Below are 18,157 nucleotides of genomic sequence, written 5' to 3'. Positions count from 1 at the left end.
AGCCTGAGGCAACGCCTCCTCTGTTACGGTTAGAGGAACCACAACAGAATACAGCAGGGACGGGCCACGTTGGGACTCCTCACTCTTTCCTTCATCCCTGTAGAGTGTCTGCTGACATGCGGCCTCCTGCCCAAGAACCCGGAGAGATATCATACGCAGTACAGGAGAGAAGGGGTCTGTGTCCGGCAGAAGTGGTGTTTCCACAGAGAAGCATTAAGGCCGGCGGTGAGAAACACATCAAACTTGGAATTAAACAAAACAAACTGAGGGTCACTTTCGCAGCGTCCCAACGCAAACGCCTCTCTTCCCTTCCCACTGTTTGCGTGAAGATCGAAAATATGTACGCGCCGGTCGGTGCCCCCCACCGCGATGAACCGACCACACGGAGAAAACGCTGGGACGAACACGGGCCGAGAGCTGGCCTCTCCTGGGAGAGGCGAAGCAGAGGAGACAACCGAGGAACAATCGGGGCACGAGGAGGAGCAGCCGAAAGGTGGAGGAGAAATGTTGAAGAGCGAAGAAGCGTCGAAAGAGGCATTCGGGTCTGCATGTGATTTCGATCTTGACACCGGATAGTTGGAAGCTGGTGGAGACGAAGAAGACGAAGCTGCGCACGACCCAGAACATGACTGGACGGAACAAACCGAATCGAGCTTCTCCTCCACCTCAGATGAACGCTTGCGTTTGTGGTCTCGCTGTTCCTCCTCATTTCCATCCGTCCGTTGTCTTTTCCCCGAACATTTGTACTCCCCGCGCTCTGCCAGCTGTCTTTGCACGATTTCTCCAAGAGTTCTGCACTGCGTTGACCAGCACCCACGACCGCTTTTCTCTTTCTCCGACGTGTCTCGGGTGCGAATGTCCGACTCCTGTTCCTCCTTGCATTCTCTTCGAACCTCTCTCGAGTTTCCCATTTCCATCCCAACACTTTGTACAGTCGAAGCACCTGTTCCCATGTGCGGCAGGCCTCGCTTTCGAGAACTCAAAACCCTCACCAGTTCTCCAGTAGTTGCGTCGAAGAACAGAAGCCTCTCGTCGCTCGTACCTACCACAATTTCTGAGTCATCGGGCGAGAACAGCATACTTGTTGGTTGTTCTTCGACATCAACTTCCCCCTCAAGTGCCGGACGGCTTCGCTCCCCGCGATCGCTGCAATGGCAGTACCCGACCATCTTTTGAGAATCCGCTCCCTGTGGGCCGCCGCCTTCCGCCTTTGTTTGCCCGCTTCGCAACGGCAGGCTACAACGCCGGCATGCCGCAGACAGTCCCTTTCGCCATGAGCCAGGCTGTCCTGGACACGCTCCTCGCAGCGCCGGCGCGATGGAAAATCGGAGAAAAGGGAGGTAAGGATGCTTGCTGTCGAAAAAAGTTACAAGGCCTTCGCCTTCGTAGACAGCCAGGACGAGTCCGCTATTGTCAAACGCAGCGAGAGGCGTCGACGTCCTAACAGCTCGAGACCACATGGGCTGTTCTTTGTCCAGAGCGAAGAGACGCACCGTAGCGTCCTCGCTGCAACAGGCAAATATGTTCCGCTGAGGGTGGAGGCAAAGGCCATTCCCCCGACACACTTTGCCATTCAAAGGAAAAGTGCGGAGGTACCGGTTCTCCGCGAGGTCCCACAACCTCACAGCAAACGCCGTGGATCCTGAGGCGACAGGAGCCCTGCTTCCCGCTGCATCAGGACCGCTCTCTTCTGCCATCTTTCCCTTCCCAACTTGACTTTGACTTTTTGCAGCGGAACCAGCTGGACGGTTTCCAGCTGCGTTCGCGGTGGAAGCTGGCGCTGATGCACGCGTCCCGCAGAGGCAGAGGCACGTGACTCCAGGAGCGCCGCCGGGCGGGGGCTGCAGCGGAGGCTGAATTCCGTGTGTTCCCGATGCGCCTGCGGACGAGGGCGAAGAAGCGGACGTCGAAGAAACGCCGACGAGAGAGTGGGGCAAAATGCGAATGCTGTGGACGCCGTACTTGTTTGCGTGCAACACACGTGTGCAAACGCCTTTTTGAAGCGAGTAAATATGCAGCGAACAGTCGTCGCTTGACGTGTACATACACTGCATGTCAGGGGAAAACGCAACCCCGTTGATCGGGCTGCACTTGTCTCGAAATGTGCGAAGGAGCTCCGGTTCGGGAAACTCGTCGGTTTTTCCCACCCATTCATACGCGTTTCTTTCCTCTCTCTCAAAACCTTCCCCGGGCTGCCGGTCACCAGCCCAGAGCGGCCCTGGCGGATTTCGGCCAACCCCGTCGGCGTTGAGCGGGAGTGGTGCGGCTGCCGCTGGCGCAACGCCATACCCCTTGCCAATCACAAGTTGAGAAGACGCATCTTGAGAAGTCGGAAACTCTGCAGAGCAGACTGAAGCAGAAATGCCACAAGTCGTAGTGGACGACTGAGCAGATCTTTTGAAAACATTGCGGGGCGGTGACCGAGGCCCTCGAGACGAAGCGTTGAAGTCACTGCCACAGGACAGTGAACCACGCACCCCTGTCAGTGACGACTGAAGGGCATGGGAGGCGGATGAAAGTAAAGATGGCGGAGCTATATCACTAAAGTGTCCTCCCGATGGACCATGAGTTTGCTCCGGCGGCAGAGTCGAAGAAGACATCGGTTGAGACGGAGCTGCGTTGCGAACTGGATGGTAGACGACGGGAGCAGCGAAATGTCGCCCTCCGCCGGCTGGAGAAAAAGACATTGTGCCTTACCCGTCAGAAGGTGATTGCACGACAAGGAGTTTTCAAGACAATTGGACAAGCGTGCTTGTTCGCGGAAGCAGAGTCGCGGATGGATTCTTTCCAATCGGTAACGATGGTTCAATTGCGAACAGGACAGTACCAGCTGAATGACTCGTGGCGCACAAGCAGAGTAAACAGGAAATCAACAGCGAAGGATAGAAAACAAAAGGTCTGCCGTTCATGGGACGGAGAGGATGATGAGGGGGCGAGCGCCACGAAAAAAAATTGAGTCCGGGCACACGAGGGCACCCTTCCTTCAAGTGGTACGAGCGAAGCGCCCTGAGAGGAAATCCACGCGCAAGCCCGCGGTTTTCTCGTGTACACAGCATGAAGTTTAAGAACTCGACTGCAAAAATTAGAGCATGCAAAAGTTGTAGGTAGGTAAGCAAACTGTGTTACTGCCGTGCTGTAGGCCAAGAAAAGAGATACCGTCAGGAAGGGAAGCGCAGACACGGACTCCCACCTACACAAAAAAGAACAAATCGCTTTGCGATCCCTTAGGGACGATGCCACTGCACAAATAACATTTCACACCGCTTCAACAGCTGGCAAATGAGGCCAACTTTTCTAGGTGATACAGTCGCCTATGCAAAAAAAAAATCCAACGCACATCCAACTGCACACTTCGCGCGAGAAGCATCCATTGTATGCAGCACTGGATTTTGTTCAGCAAGTTTCTGTTAAGCAATTCAAAATTAATTTGTCGCTCGAGAATGAAAGTTTCCGTCGTCCGACGTAGCAAGTCGGAAAAACCACCCGAATGCTTGCGATCGGTTAATGCATGCAACGAAGTTTGGTACTGCGCGCTCGACAGCAGCACAGAGTTTGCTTACAGGCTCATTAAGAAGAGTTTCGGCGTAAAGAGTGCTTACTACATTTCGAGTCGTGAATTGTTGACGCATGACAATTCGTCTGTCCAAAGTTTGAATCTCAAACAATAATCACTGCGTGCGCTGTTTTCCAACTTCATCGAGAACCGGGAGTTTCGATGCAACCTCCTGGTTATTTCTGCATCATGAGTAACTCTTCCCATACGGCTTCATCAACCCACAAGGCAAAATTGACACCAACGAATCTTCGTTTCTTCACGCAGAGGTGCTGAACTTACGGGGGCACAAACACGTTCCTCGTGAAGCCTACAACCGCTAACATGCACTGCAACACAAGGCTCTCTGCTCGACTGACATGAAACCTTTCAGTGCCTGTAAACCTTTGAAGCAAACAGACACGTCTCTCCGTGTCCATGTTCTAAGGGAACTGTGGCTGGCACTGACTATTAACCGTAACATGGTTTTGGGGGACACTCCACGCGGAGCCAGCGTCGAAAACGGATCGGGATATTTTTAATGCGAATACAGCATAGCTTTAGGGCCGACTGTGGCGCATGATCGTGACTCGCCTCGCTACCGACAGTCAGTGATGTGCACTGTAGAAGCTGCTTATCTCTTATAGGTGATGAGGTAGAGACCCAGAAAAGGTGCCTCACACAAGCGCAGCCACACCAGATGCGTCGTAGCAGCTACCACCTTGCGTAAAGCTATCTCGGTGCCTTCTTCCGACCACATTTGGAAAGGAAAGAAGTAAAAGGCGTCTCGATCTGTTCGCATTCACCGGTTCCATTCCATCGTATAGAGCCACGCTGAGAAGGTTACTTTTGCTACAAGAATTTGCAACCACAGCAAGCACTGACAACAGGAGCAGAGTATGAGGCACTTTTTAAATAAAATCCGCACTGGTGCAAGTTAACCTCGTATCATCAAAGGGACGACAGTACTGCATTTCACTCTTTTCAGCTGTCAACAAAAGAATGTTGCCGCAGCGCATGCACCGCTCCCCCAGTCAGCTGCACGAGATGGCCGAGGACCGGAAACGTCAAAATGCCAATTCCGCAGTCTCGTTCGCAACTTTCACCATCTCCATGAGGCCGCGAAAGCTCCGGGCGTCTCGCAGAGTCATCTTTTCCGTGTATGTGCCCCAGAAGCCATCCACACCGTCAGCCTCGGTCATCGAATGGCCGCTCTCACCTACAGCCACTCTCGCGTGCCTTCTGGAGCTATCTGCTGAGGCCTTTTTTAGTGCTACCTCCTTGCCGTTTCTGCTTTGTGTGGCCCTCATTCATCTTCCCTATCTCTTGAAATCAGACACCACTAAACTGCATGTCTTTGTAGTAACTTTGTAGCGCCACAAGATCAGGCAGCGGCACCCGTGAATGTGCTACCAGTCGTGCCTTCCTTCAGGGAAGAAACGGGAACTGAGGTTGGGTGTTCTACAGACGAATTAGTAACGCTCGCGACACATGGAGGGGAAAACGAATTTGTTGTTCCATCGAGTGCCCGACTCAGATCTTGCAACTTGTTGGCGTGCACGGGTTGTCCTAATTTCTGCTCAGAAAAAACAACAAGGCATTTTAGAGCGCTCTGACAGGCAGAGAAATCAAAACACGATTTGCCAAGTTCAGACTCCAGTGGAACACTTTTTTACAGATTCAAATACGCTCATGGCCTACGAAAGACTTCTCTATCTTGATGGTCGGACTCTAGTACAGATACGTAAACACAAACAAACACACCTACCCGTGCCCTAGTCGCTCCATTGGTCTTGCCTGTAGTCTCTCGGCACAGCTAAATACGGCCGCTACGCTCGGTTGCTTCGTGATTTAAGGGCATCGTCAAAGGTCCACCTAATCCCAGTTTGTATGATATTCAGATCCAACATACTGAGCTGTTTAATGAACTTCACGAAGTTAGCAACTGCCCACAAAGAACGTGGTTGTCTCTGAGAACTGGAGTCCTGTTCAGAATACCACCTTCCGTTGCTGCCCTTTGAGAAAAGGGATCTCTATGCGAGTTGCACGTGTCACACACAGCGGTGACGGAGAACAAACGGACAGCTATGTCTATAGGCAGTCCAGCGGAACTCACACCGAAAGCGAGACATTATAGTACCCTGGCGCGTGTGACAATAGCAAGTACCTTAGGCTGTTTGTGTATCGTAACCGAAGTCTTATTCCATATCCTCGGGTCTACAACGAGACTCACCCGAAGAACCTTGATCGCTGTTTCAAAAAACGAAAAAACGTTAGGACCGTCGAGAACAGCCAATTCTTGTGTGGCCCAGTAAATGACAACGGCCTGCAGATAAAACACAGAACATTTCACCAGGAAAGAGAAAAAATTTAAAATCAGAAAGTCACTCAAAAGCTTTTAATCGATACCGGGGCGTTCCCAAAGGCTCCGCCTGTTGACCACTCGCCTCCCTTCTCTGGACAAACGAGGAAGCTTCTTCCAGTTGTGTAACCTACACAATTTTTGTTGTCAAAGCTTAGAGAAAGATGCCCATAGACAGTTGGGAGAAGTACATGGCCAGAGGAGCCGAGTCACAGACACAGCGCTCGCGAGTTATGTAAGGTACACGATGGAAACACAGTTATAAAAATCTTAGTTGTCTCGATCACAGATCTAGAATCCTATATATATATATATATATATATGCCGCAGGATCGATCTAATGTTAGCACAACGAGATGAACTCCCGTTTTAGATCTCGATCGCTACGTTCACCTGCAATCCTCCTCAGAATCGCACTTCTGTTGATAGCTGATTCTCTCCCCAGATTCTCCTGTTGGCAGATCCCCACAAGCTGCACAACCACACGCAATGATTCTGGAGAAAGAAAAAACTGGAAAAGTTTCCTCCAACTCGCCTGCATCGCGTGAAGAGGTTGTGGGTCTTGCAGACGCTCCTCGAAAACTTCGTCCCAGAAAGCAGTCTGCAAAGAAAACACCCAGGCGGCATCCACCTGGCCGTTTTAGCTGTTGCCACAAGCTTAAAATAAGAAAGTGAGAGGTTACAACTCGTACACGAACTGCGTCCAGTTGTGCATCTGAAACTCAATCACCAACATTTCAGAAACTAAACTTGCGGAAAGCGTCCCTGTTCTTCAACACTTCCCTTCTCGCCGCCAGACCCGTGTCGTAAAACTGAGAACGGATCACGAGAGGAAGAAAATATTTTTCGAAAGGAAAAGCGAAGTGTTCAGAAGTCGCTTCGTGAAGCACACCTCGTTACAACTTTTTGATTCTACAAAAAGGGAATCCGCGCATGTCAGCGGTGTTAAGAGTGACTCCATCCCGAATCGGTGTGCTAGCATTTCACTCATATCCGTTGCTGATGTAGATTTACTAAAAGGGCAACCGCAAGTCAATCGCGTTACCTCGTGCTTTCTGGTCAACACCGACCGACAGACGCTCAACTGCAACATCTATGCTGGTTTGCAGAAAAGTGAAAACAGCGAGGCTCCTTTGTAGACACCTCCCTCCCCCACCGCACCGAGAGAATGCTTTCTGCACGACTCAAAGTGCCCACTGGATGCGTGCTACAGTTATCACCCTGCAGACCCCGTGAGCGAAGAATGTCTAGGATATGCGCCTCATGTCATATTTGAAGAACCAACATTTGTATAAAGGCTGGACACATATCATGATATTCACTTTGGTCATCAACTGTATACGCTGTAACTAAACATGTACATACACATCACATGTGTGTAAGGGTGGACATGTGACTTTCTAGATCAGTTGTAGACGAATAGTATGCACGTTCATTCATGGTAACCAGAACCTTTGCACACATTACTTTATATTCTTCGGGATTGACAGGTCAGATAATATTGAGAGTTTGTATCATCACCTTCATGTCCCAGCTCACTACTCCATTGCAGCCGCGCAAGACTCCATTAGAAACAATAGCTCACTGTCAAGTGTCATACGCGAGCTGGGCAAAGTAGGACATCTGGAGAGAATCCGAGAAACCTGCACGCGCCTACCATAATGTGGAGAAGCCCCTCGAGGTCAATTTGTTCGCCCTCGCCGCTGCCGAGATCTCGCCAGATGTGCTGCCTAGGCAAGTCGCACTTCGCTAGCCAGTCGACGCCGAAAGCAGCCTCCATTCTCTCTGAAACTTCTCTCAACAGGCCGCTTGCACAAATCCGAAAGCCGCGAACGAGAACCTCCAGAAGTTCCGCTTCGTTCGTGACCGGAGGGACTCCCGGGGCCCCCGGGCCAACTGCCCCCGGGGCCCCGCCCGCGCCCACAGAGCGCGCGAGGAGAGAGGAAAGTCCCCCGGAGTCCCCAGCGTACAAATCGGCAACCTGGGGGGGCGCGCAAAAATGACAGACCGACAGCGAGGAAACTGTTCAACAAAGTAACGACAGAGAGAAGGAAGCTGCTCTAAGTTTGAAGAGTGACAAGATGGAAGCATGGAGACTTAACAGGGCTTCTCTGCAATACGTTTCGCTCCAAAGATGTTTTAAAATGTTTACGCCTTGCAGTTTTGCTTTTGAATACGAAACTGAAAGAAACCAGCTGCCTTGAGGGAGAGAAGGGCCACACAGAACGTGAAATGCAGCTCTAACTCCTCAAAACTGTGACACGTTTACAAATAACAAAAGAAATAGACGCTGCTCTGGATACCCAAAGTACTGTGCTCCCTGTGATGAGGATCATAAGAACCCGGGACGCAGTCCCCATCAGAGTGGAGACACAAACAATAATGGATGTGCTTCTCTGTGTATACTTGATGGGATGCACTTCAGTCGAATTGTCGGCGGTATCTTGGGAGTTAGCAAAACAGGGTATGTGTAACTCTTGAGAGAAAAGCTTTCGCTGTGTGCTTCACCGAACGTTTGAGAAATGGCACTCTCATCGGCAAGTCTCCGAGACAAAGGGCCAAGACTCAGGCAAAGAAGTGGACCTTCTCTTCTAGGTGCTCGTGGCAGCACAGTCAACGAACAGCAGGACTACTTGTACGTTATGCTGTCCCCTAGGAGATGGATAAGATTTTCTAGTTGTCAAAGAAGGTGTGTTCTTTCAAGACGGCGACAGATGGACTTCCCTGCCACCGTTTCTCTCTGGTGTGGTAGGCTCTTCGATTTGCTTTGTTCCTTCCTCAACAGCCCAGACCCCTCACGGACGGCACTGCGGTCACGAAATCAACAAGCGAAGAAAACGGACTGAAGACACGTCGACATCTTGAATCTAGACGAGATAATCAGCAGGTGGCGAAGAGAAGTCCCGGACCTCAGTTCTGATAATGTGGACCGGCCTCTTTAGAACCGTGACGTTTTTCGCCCCGTGACCACCAGCAAGTGCCTCACACAACAGAGGGCTGAACTGTGCATTGGTCACTGTCATGGTTCGATCGCAAACGACAGAGGCTACGAATTTCTCCTTTCGAGCTCGTAAATGTGCGTCTGTATCTTTCGCTGACGCTTGGTTTCCACTCCTACCTTAGAAGCAGCGACGTCTAGAATCCAGCTGCAAGTGCGTCAACTAGCTACCGTGAAGCGCTTTTTTCCAGATCCACGTTCTGTTCTCTTTGTGGCCTACCTTCAGGCCTGGGGGCAGCCTGCGTAAGTTGACTGGCTCTGCTCGCAGAATTAAATCCGTCTGGTTCCGCTCTAGACCCCCGACGAGACCCCCATGGAGAAAAACTCTTTCGTCAGGACCGAAAACGCGTTCGAAGAGCTCGCTGCCGATCCGCCACTGGATGTACAGCAGAGAATTCGGCTGCGACGCCCCTCGAAGCGTCTTTGTGCTTTGCAAGGCACCTGAGGAGAAGGGCAAAGAATCGAGAGAGAACAAGACACCCTGAAACATGGTCTGGAGCGCAGATCTCGGTCCTTCTTCTTACCACTTTGCACCTGGATTCCGAAGGCCCTTTTCAAAGAATCACCGCAGCGTCCTCGTCCCTAGGACCACGAGTGAATTCCCGACGCAAAGCGTGTGTTTTTCTGTCATTACAAACGGCTTCGAGATACAAAACAACGAAACTTCCCTCTCTCGCATTTCCCCTCGCAAGGGAGCCGCTTCTTCGTAGAGCAAGTCGACGGCACAGCCCTGCCACGACTCTCCTCAGTGTAGGCAGAAACTTCGTTCGACAGGCAGTGAAACTCCAACCACACAAAGATAAAAAATGAACTGTCTCCTCACCAGTCTCCGAGAGACTTTAAACCGATATACGGAAGCTTCGTGCGACCACCAACGCCTTTGAGGTTCCACTGAAAACTCTTGTTTTTGTCAAAACCATGCAAAGCGTTCTCGCTATTTAAAGAGGCCTAAACACGTTGAATATACTTTCTGCTTTCTAGAGAAGCGTAACGATAAACTACATACTTTTTTCGTTATTCAAAGAAGCCTGAACATAGACTACATACTTTTCGTTATTCAGAGAAACGTAAATGCATAATCTGAATAATTCAATCTCTGACGTGTATAACGATGGCCAGGCGCGCCAGGGACAACAGGTCAGAGAATACTGGCAGTTTCTAGCCTCGGGTCGTGCCAGCGCCACCAAGTCGGTTTCCTGGGTGTTGTAAGAAGCCTTGATATTATTTGATTCCTTCGATTCACAAGCACTTACAGAAGAACGCCCGCGGACTAACGAGACTGATTTCCACGCTGCCTCCCCACTTGGTTCCTTCATCTCCGTCGAGTCCAGAGTCTCGTCCCAGCCGCCCCCCCGCCAGGGGTTGGGGACTGGTGCCCAACGCATGTGTCCCCGAGCCCGCGGCCGCGCCGGAGACACTGGAGCCCGACGGACCCGCGCCCACTCTGGATCCCAACGGCTCGTCAGAGCCCACGACGCTGGGGGCGGAGGTGGAAACAGAGGAGCTTGGAGAGCGGCCAAAATGGGAGGAGACAGTTGAAGGAAAGTTTTCTGAGATGATTCCACTAGACTCCAGAGCCGACCGACGAAGATAAGCCACCAGAGAAGTCGTGAGGTCTGTGCTGTCGCGGAGGAACTCTCTGCGCGCAGAGGCGGACGACGGCATAAGCTGAGCCGAAGAGCCGCTCCGGGACTCCGACGTGCGAAACGAAGAAGACTGGAAACTCGCAAGACGCTGGGGATGCAGAGACCGTGCTTGGACAATCTTGGGAAAGAACAAGAAAAACACAGAGAGCTGGCCGTTCCACGCACAGAGGAAAAGAAGAAGCGGAACGCGGACACCGAAAAGGACTCGAGACTGGAAGACATCGGCAACCTTCGTTTCGGATGGAACCGGTCACCTCAGCATGCAAACAGAGACAGAAAGCGGGGACTGTGTAGGTTGCTCCCGACTGCCCCAAGATTAGATCGGCCCTTCGGTATCTTCCTCTGAAATGGCTTTCCGTGTTCAGCGCGAGTCTTGAGCAACTGAGAATCGCCTTTCGCGATCGAGGAACACTCGCGTTTTAACAGGGAATCGGTGCGAAGAAAGCGGGTTTGGCACAAGGTCTCCTCACCTGGACACACGGAGGGTGACTCGGATCTATGACGTGGAAAACGATGGTGCCTTCGTTCAGGTTTTCTGTGTGTTTGAAGACGCGGAAAGCCTTTCCAGTGTGGACTCCGAGACTGCGGCAACCGCCCATGCCAGGCTGGTCCCAGAAAAAGACAAATTGCCTGAAAAGCGTTTTGAAAAGGGAGATTCGCGCGCAACCCCACAGATTCAAGAGAAACACGAACAGCTCGCCACAAAAATGTCACGCTTCCCAAGTCTTCTCTGTTGTATCTCGACACACCCAAGACGCGTCTATCACGTTTCAGGATGCTCTTTAAATATGAAAACGCATGCCGTCATATAGGCCAGTGCTTGGAGAGGGAAGAGGAAAGGATGGAAACTCCAGTGCAGTTTCGAACGCAATGAACGGATGTCCCTGCTTGGTTCGCAGGGCACTGAGACGAAGAAGTTCCTCGCTGCTCTGTCCCCGCAACGGAGACGAACTTCGACGCCAGAACGGCGCTGGGAACGAAAAGAGTTGCATAATGGAACAGAATAGCAGAGCACTCTGCTTTACGTTCAAACGCAAAACTCCGGACAGGTTTCAACGCGGATATTTTTGCTAGACGATTTCTCCTTACCCAAGGCCCTGCCTCGTATTCGGCTAGCGACGAACCAAACGCAACGTTACACACCCTAGCAGCTTTTAAGCTGCGGCTCGTGAGAAGGTGGATGCGTTGTTCGGCTCACTGGGGCGCAACGAGAAACACGGGTGGAGTCTGAGAAACAACGGCGACTTGACAAGAGGGTGAACAACAGAGCAACAAGTGAAGAAGGCGAAGAACCTGTTTTCACGCAGAGTTCAGAGGATCTCCGATCGTGTTTCAAAAGGTACATCCACCTCTCGCTGTCTGCTAGAAGTCTCTTGCATGTCGTACCCTGGTCTTCCAGGAATCAGGTAGGTGCAGCTGCCGCCAGTGCCGAAGAGAAATCCATCGCTGTGGCAGCCGAACTCCGTCAGACACAGAGGAGGAATCTGTTCGCTCGGAAACTGAAGGCGACACGCACGAAGAAAGCGGAAAAAGTGCGACAGTGGAGGGACAAAAACAGGGAAGAGGTGGAAGAAAGGCGACAGAAAAATCCAAAGTCCCGGAGATGTTGTGAGGAAGAAAGTCGTCGTCGCAACTTTGAGAGACAACTCAAGGAGAGCACTCTCGAAAAAGACAAGTTCACTGCTGGCGCCTCGCCAGAGCAAAGTCATGCCGTTGTACTCAGTGACTCCACGCGTCAAGATTCGCATACCGTATCGAGCTGTATTGACAGCTTTCTAGATTCGCATGCAGATCTACTCATATCTATCGATTCCAGTGCGCACAATTACTCAAAGCTATCCGACGCGGTATCTGAATCTATCCAGTGTTCACATGTATTTAAATACACGCTTCACATCGGTATCTGTCTCGGTACATGGCCACCACCGTCTGCAGTTATCTTTATACCGACGTAGATGTATATACCTCTGGAGAGCTAATGTAGCTACTTGTATGTATGTATGTATGCTTTCTGCTCCCTTACTTCTAGCCAAACTCCCTCCTCAAGACGCTCCTTTTCTTCTCGGCGATGGTCAAGGACGAGGAGGTGCGTCGTTAAGTTGACGATGCGAATCAACATGGATCTGTGTGACTTCCTCAGGCGTTTTTTCCAGTCCACATTCTTCACATTCCAGACGAAGTGCATTGGAATCCGAGAGGGGAGGTCTAGCGGATCAGCTAAACCTTGAGGGGAAACTTGGTAAAACTCTTTTAGCGCTTGTTCCAGCTCCTCCCGGCATTCTGAGGAAAAACATCCAGGACCTCGCAGTCTCGATGAGGACAAGATATCGCCAAGAAGCCGACGGCTCCAGAACCGTCTTTTGAAAGCTGAAGTTGCCGAGAGATCTTTCCAAACTTTAACGAGAGATACACCCACGAAACAGAGCACCTTTCTTTTTCCAAACGTAGTTCTCTTCTAAACTCTGCACCGAATAAAGTTGTATCCGTGTATCTTGGAAGCTCCGACGCCTTAGAAAAAAACATTACATCGAGATACATGTATACACCTAGCTCTGCAATTATCTATACTCATATATATACATTCACATATACATATATATAGATACATATGTATGTCCATCTAGACGTATGTAAATGAACACGCATGTGTAAGAAGATGAGGGAATGATCGACGACAGCAGCTCCCGGACTGCCTATTCCTCCTGGGGATCGAAAGAGTCCTTTTTATATAATTCAGAACATGTGGAACAGAGAAGTTCCATTTTTTTGAAAACTCTCGTTTGACTCGCGATCCCCAGGCCCTGTTCCCGACATGAACTGCAAACAGTTGAAAGTTATTGATCCACAGTTCGCTTGTTCGCACTCCATCATTCCTCGCTCTCAATCTGCTTCTTCCGCGGTCTCTTGGAAAACCAGACTTACTCTGCAGGAAAACAGAACCTTCTGCAGTCTCTTTGACGGTGACCAGGAACTGCAGCGACAGGCAACGCACGACATTTTTGGGAAGTCGACTTAAACGAGGCAAGAACGTTGTGTGACTTACGGTCCAAGGTTAAAAATCCTTGAGTTCCACATGTGGCTTCCCCGCAGCCGACGCTTCGGTTATGTGCGGCAGAGTAGCTTCATTCTGCATTTTTCGCGAGAAGCAACTTGCCCAGCGGAGAGCAAGAAGGGAGTTGGTTCTCTGCGAAGGAAGCTAGGAAAGCCGACTTTCTGCCGGGCATGGTGAAGTGTCATCCCTCCGATTCAAAAGACTACTGAAGCCTGTTTCCACCACCTTCTGAAGCGCAACGCCCATCCTCCCAGTCCACTGCGAAAGCAACGCGGTGCTCTTGACAGAAAGAGTTACGTCTGCCACTCTGGCGACGACGATGAGGAGCCGAAAAGCTGAGCTCAGCCGTTCACGCTGACCAGTGTGTCATCGCAACAGAAATCTGAGGACTCCCAGGAAACATGGAAAGCCTGAAGTCGCGTTTACGACGTAGTTCCACCCTCCCGCGCGGTGCTCTCAAGCCCTCTGCAACAGGTCCTTTCGAAACAAACGACCAATCAGGAAAACAGGATTACCTTGCTGTACACGAAGGTGTCGGCCGTGTAGGAGAGCTCGAAAAGTTTCATAGGGTCGGGCATCTTCTTTATCCGTGGATCCGCGTTGCACCCCATCACGCTCACATGCCTGCATGTGAAAAAGAGAAAAGAACTCTGAACCTGGCTCTCTATCGCCCAACACGGACCATGCACCGAATCCGACAGTCTCTCTCTGCTGCCGAGCACCCTCCCGCACGATGTCCTTCGAAATTCATCTCATCTTATTCGTTTCGCTCTGTCTCACATGCCGTCTGTCCCTTCGTCTGCGGAGACAGGACCTCTCCCCCCTACCGGTCGTCTTCTTTCGCTCTCCTGACTTCCTCTCGCCTTTCTCTGGGGTATCCAAAAAGTCAGAAACCTCCCCTGACCGCAAGAAGTGACGCGCCTCCTCCCCCACAAGCGCTGTCCTACCCTAAAGGTTTTCCTCTCTGCGGCGCGCATCCTTCTCTAACTAGGAGGTGAAGGCTAGCAAATGCATCAGCTGTTTCTGAAGTGGATGCAACGCCAGAGTGGTAACAGTTGTTCGGAGTAAACGTTCCGCTCCTCGCCCGAGGAGTGTTCTGCCACTACGCAGGGGATGGCAAAAACTTCCTTTCTTTGTCCGGCCTTGCTCCACTCTCAAATCGAAAGTCACGCGCGAAGACAAAGCGAAAAGCGCACGAGGAGGACTCCGAGCGTACGATACTTCTGGTCACTCTGGCGCTTCTTGAGTCCTTTTCTCGCGATCGATGCGACTCAGAAAAGAAACAGATTCTCATGCAAGTAGACTCCTGCACACAACCGACTAAAAGACGAACAGCCCCGTCTGTTGCTTGGTTTATGTGTGTCCTGTTCTGCAGTGTCAGACACCGATCTGCAGACTCAAACTGGGATGTCCAGAAATCCACAACAGGTGTTGAAATACGCCATCACCAGAGAACGTCGAGTCACAGAAGTCTGTGTCTACAGGCGAATCTAAATTTCTGTTGAACATGAAAAACCTGGAGTTCTACGTCCTCAACACCCCACTGCCGTGCAGAGACTCCTCCGAGCAAGGGACGCTTTTCTTCTGCGCCACACGGCTGACGAAACGTCGTTTTTCAACGACCACTGCAACTGCAAACCTGGCAGCTGAGTCCTCACGCACGCACCTGTTGTCGCCGAGGATGGGAACCTCGAACTCGGAGCTGACGATGTACTCGACATCGTTCAAGACCACGGCGTACTGGATCTGCACATGCAGCGGGGAGAGAAGATGGCAATCCTTTGCGAATCCTGTCTTGAAGAGGACTCGACTAACTTAACACACGCGACGAGACAGGGAGACTCAGTTCTCAGGAAAACAGGGAAACAAGGCGAGTCGACTCGGAGCGTGTCACGCGGCGAAAACCCCGGCTGGCTCGCCTGGGTGCGCTTTAAAAAAAGAGGAAATGACGTCTTGGCTTCCTGTTGAAGGCGAAAATGCTAACATCCTCTCTAAGTTCGACAGGAGAGGTCTCAGTTTACGGTAAAACCGTTCTCTACGATTGCTGTGCTCACCACTCCACGGACGGCTTGGGAACGGCGGAAAGCGTCGGCTTTCAGAATTTGACACCATTTTTACTATACCGTAGTGGTTATGTTCTACATATGCTTTTCTTCTGCTGCCTCTGCCGCCTCCCCCACAGCGTATCGACACCGATTTAAATTTCCTTTGAAATTCAGTAAAAGCTTTTTTCAACGTTCCAGCAAGACACAGACAAAACCTGATGCGAAGAAGCGACCTAAAAAAAAACAAGTCTTTCTGCGGCTTCGAGCGCTGAGTGGGTCTCATCCCAATCCTGACTCCCTCTTTACCTCAGCTGCAATCGGGATCGGCATTCTGTGTCAGCGAGTCCCCCCGAAAGCGTGAGATCTTCCTGTCACGCGATGAGCGCTGTGGCTCAGACTCGTTGCGTGCGTTCGGCACAAGCCTGGACTTGCTTTTACAATCCGAACCTGTTTCTAGGCACTTGAATTTCCTTCCCCTCCTCAGTCTCGAGTTCCCGTGTTAGGAACTGCGTGTGTCGTCAGACTCTGTAGAATGCTGTTCTCCAGACGCCCTCCAGGAACTCGTCACTCACCTTGCCGGAGAAGGAACCGAACGACCGCGTGCATTCTGCCAGACAGACCATCGTCTGGTTTGGAACTGAGGCGCCCAGGAGACGAACAACGAAGCAAAGAAAAATGTGTTTCACAAGTGCCACTGGTGGGGTTGGAAGAGACGAAACAGAGGGCAGATCCGAATTTGAATGCACTTGTAATGTGGAGAGAGAGAGAGTCGAAATCTACAACGGTGAGAGTGGACAGAACAGAGCATGACTTGTGACAGATCTCAGACAAAGCCTCAAAGACAGGAATCCGGAAGAAAATAAGCGAAGGGCAAGCGCTTAGTGCTGAAAACCAGTCCTTAAAAAGGTGCCTGGAAAGACAAAGGGTGCCACACAAGTCTGGAAACGCCCTTTCAATCCAGCACTCGGATGGGTTCCCCCCGAAGCAAATGGACCGACGAAGACAGAGAAAAGAAAAGGGCAACGAAGACAGATTTCCCTCCAAAGAATCCCCCCGCCTTCCCCTCTACCTCGGCGACTCCATTTAGGTGCATGTCACTTCAGACAAGCACCTCACTTCTTCTCCATGGAAAGAGTCCTGTCAGAACGACAGCTGCCGACAAGAAGGAAACAGTGGTAACCAGGTCAGCGTGAGGAAGTCGAAGCATAAACGACAACTTGAAAACAACTGCAAATATACGGTTCTCCAATAACAGTTTGACAACGGAAATCGACACTGAGGAGAAATACCATGGAAACTTACAAATGCTCTCCAGCGGAGGCTGTAGCCAGCAGCCATGGTGGACGGAGTGTAGGTGTCGGTACCAAACAACGCTGAAAAAAGGAAAAAAACCAAAAAACATTTTCAGATTTGCTAAGGTCCAACGCACTCTACACACTGTTTCACGACGATCAAAGTACACCCTGGATACAGGCCAACACTAACTTCCTACATATATATATATATATATATATATATATCTATTTGCTCGTATATACATATGTGTATATACAGAGAGATTGTGGGAGCGGAGATCACTTGCAACTCCGTTCATTGAAATCGAACCTTGACGCTATCTCTAGCACCGCGCTCTGCAAGAAAACGCAACATCATTGTCAGTGATTGCAGCTTCGAAGCAAACAGGAAATTCGGTGGGCTAGTGGAATCGAGCACTATCGAAATGCGTTTCCACCTGTCGTGCAGAGCTTCACTTGAGTAATTCAGAGAGATTTTTCATGTGTTACGCATCTCGCGGTTGCACCCAGACGATCATGGTGTCTCGGATTCAGACAGAATCCAGGAAGGATGGTAGACGGGGCTGAATGAGATACGTTCGACAGGCAAAAAAGCGAAACGACTAGGTACATCCAGAACCGAGAATCCACCGTTTTAACCGGTGGAACTAGAGACTATACACACGAGTGCGCATGCGCGTAGAAGCCGTCTCACATTCAAAACGGAAAAAGTACGGCGAGTCTCTGAGTCCCAGCCAAAAAGGAGCATGGGTCATGGTCTAGGTTTTTTGCTATATGGATTACGGATTTCATTCGAATCAACAGAGATGGAGAGAAGAGAATGGATTGCGAGTAAGGCGAACTTCCTTCGCTTACGAGGTGTTGTTGACGAAGTGAATTTCACACGACCTATTCGTAGTGATCATCATCTTGAAGCGGGGTAAGGAGGGGAAAAAGCAACCTCACAATGTTTTCCCCTTCCGCCGCCTCCTTCGCTTCATCCTCTTCAGTGTCCCGAGCTGTAAGTACACCTCATCCACGCGACCAGGCGATTCGAAGCGTCTCGGGACTTTCTCGGAGTTCTCGGTTTTTCTTCGCGTACCAGAAGCTGTTCTCTCGATGTGGGGAGGAAGAACGTCGCAGGTTGTGGATTCAGCCTCGAAAGTTAGGGGCGAAAAACGCAGAAAATACCAAAATTCTACTCTAGAAAACGCCGTTTGAGGTCAGGTCGTGTCAGAACGCGGCTCG

At 50.9% G+C, this 18,157-nt stretch overlaps 2 protein-coding genes across 2 annotated transcripts; both read right to left on the bottom strand.

The window, feature by feature from the left end:
* Window positions 1-149: 149 nt before the first annotated feature.
* On the bottom strand, window positions 150-2,687 carry TGME49_255870 (WD domain, G-beta repeat-containing protein; the record flags this gene model as incomplete). The annotated part of the gene is made up of 1 exon (XM_002364854.1): window positions 150-2,687. One exon carries the CDS (start codon window positions 2,685-2,687, stop codon window positions 150-152), a length of 2,538 nt encoding a protein of 845 aa, XP_002364895.1.
* A 1,612-nt stretch (window positions 2,688-4,299) lies between these two features.
* Window positions 4,300-17,838, bottom strand: TGME49_255880 (hypothetical protein; the record flags this gene model as incomplete). Its single annotated transcript, XM_002364855.1, has 15 exons — window positions 4,300-5,108; window positions 5,766-5,858; window positions 6,430-6,495; window positions 7,552-7,875; window positions 9,113-9,333; window positions 10,146-10,656; window positions 11,009-11,168; window positions 11,925-12,037; window positions 12,562-12,818; window positions 13,461-13,509; window positions 14,106-14,214; window positions 15,257-15,336; window positions 16,208-16,272; window positions 16,938-17,008; window positions 17,786-17,838. 15 exons carry the CDS (start codon window positions 17,836-17,838, stop codon window positions 4,917-4,919), a joined length of 2,364 nt encoding a protein of 787 aa, XP_002364896.1. The 3' UTR covers window positions 4,300-4,916.
* Between the last annotated feature and the right edge of the window lie 319 nt (window positions 17,839-18,157).

Source organism: Toxoplasma gondii, chromosome VIIb (assembly GCF_000006565.2).
Source record: "Toxoplasma gondii ME49 chromosome VIIb, whole genome shotgun sequence".
Classification (NCBI taxonomy): Eukaryota; Apicomplexa; class Conoidasida; order Eucoccidiorida; family Sarcocystidae; genus Toxoplasma; species Toxoplasma gondii.
The sequence above is the reverse complement of the archived record's forward strand: the minus strand, read 5'-3'. Positions and strand labels throughout refer to the sequence as shown.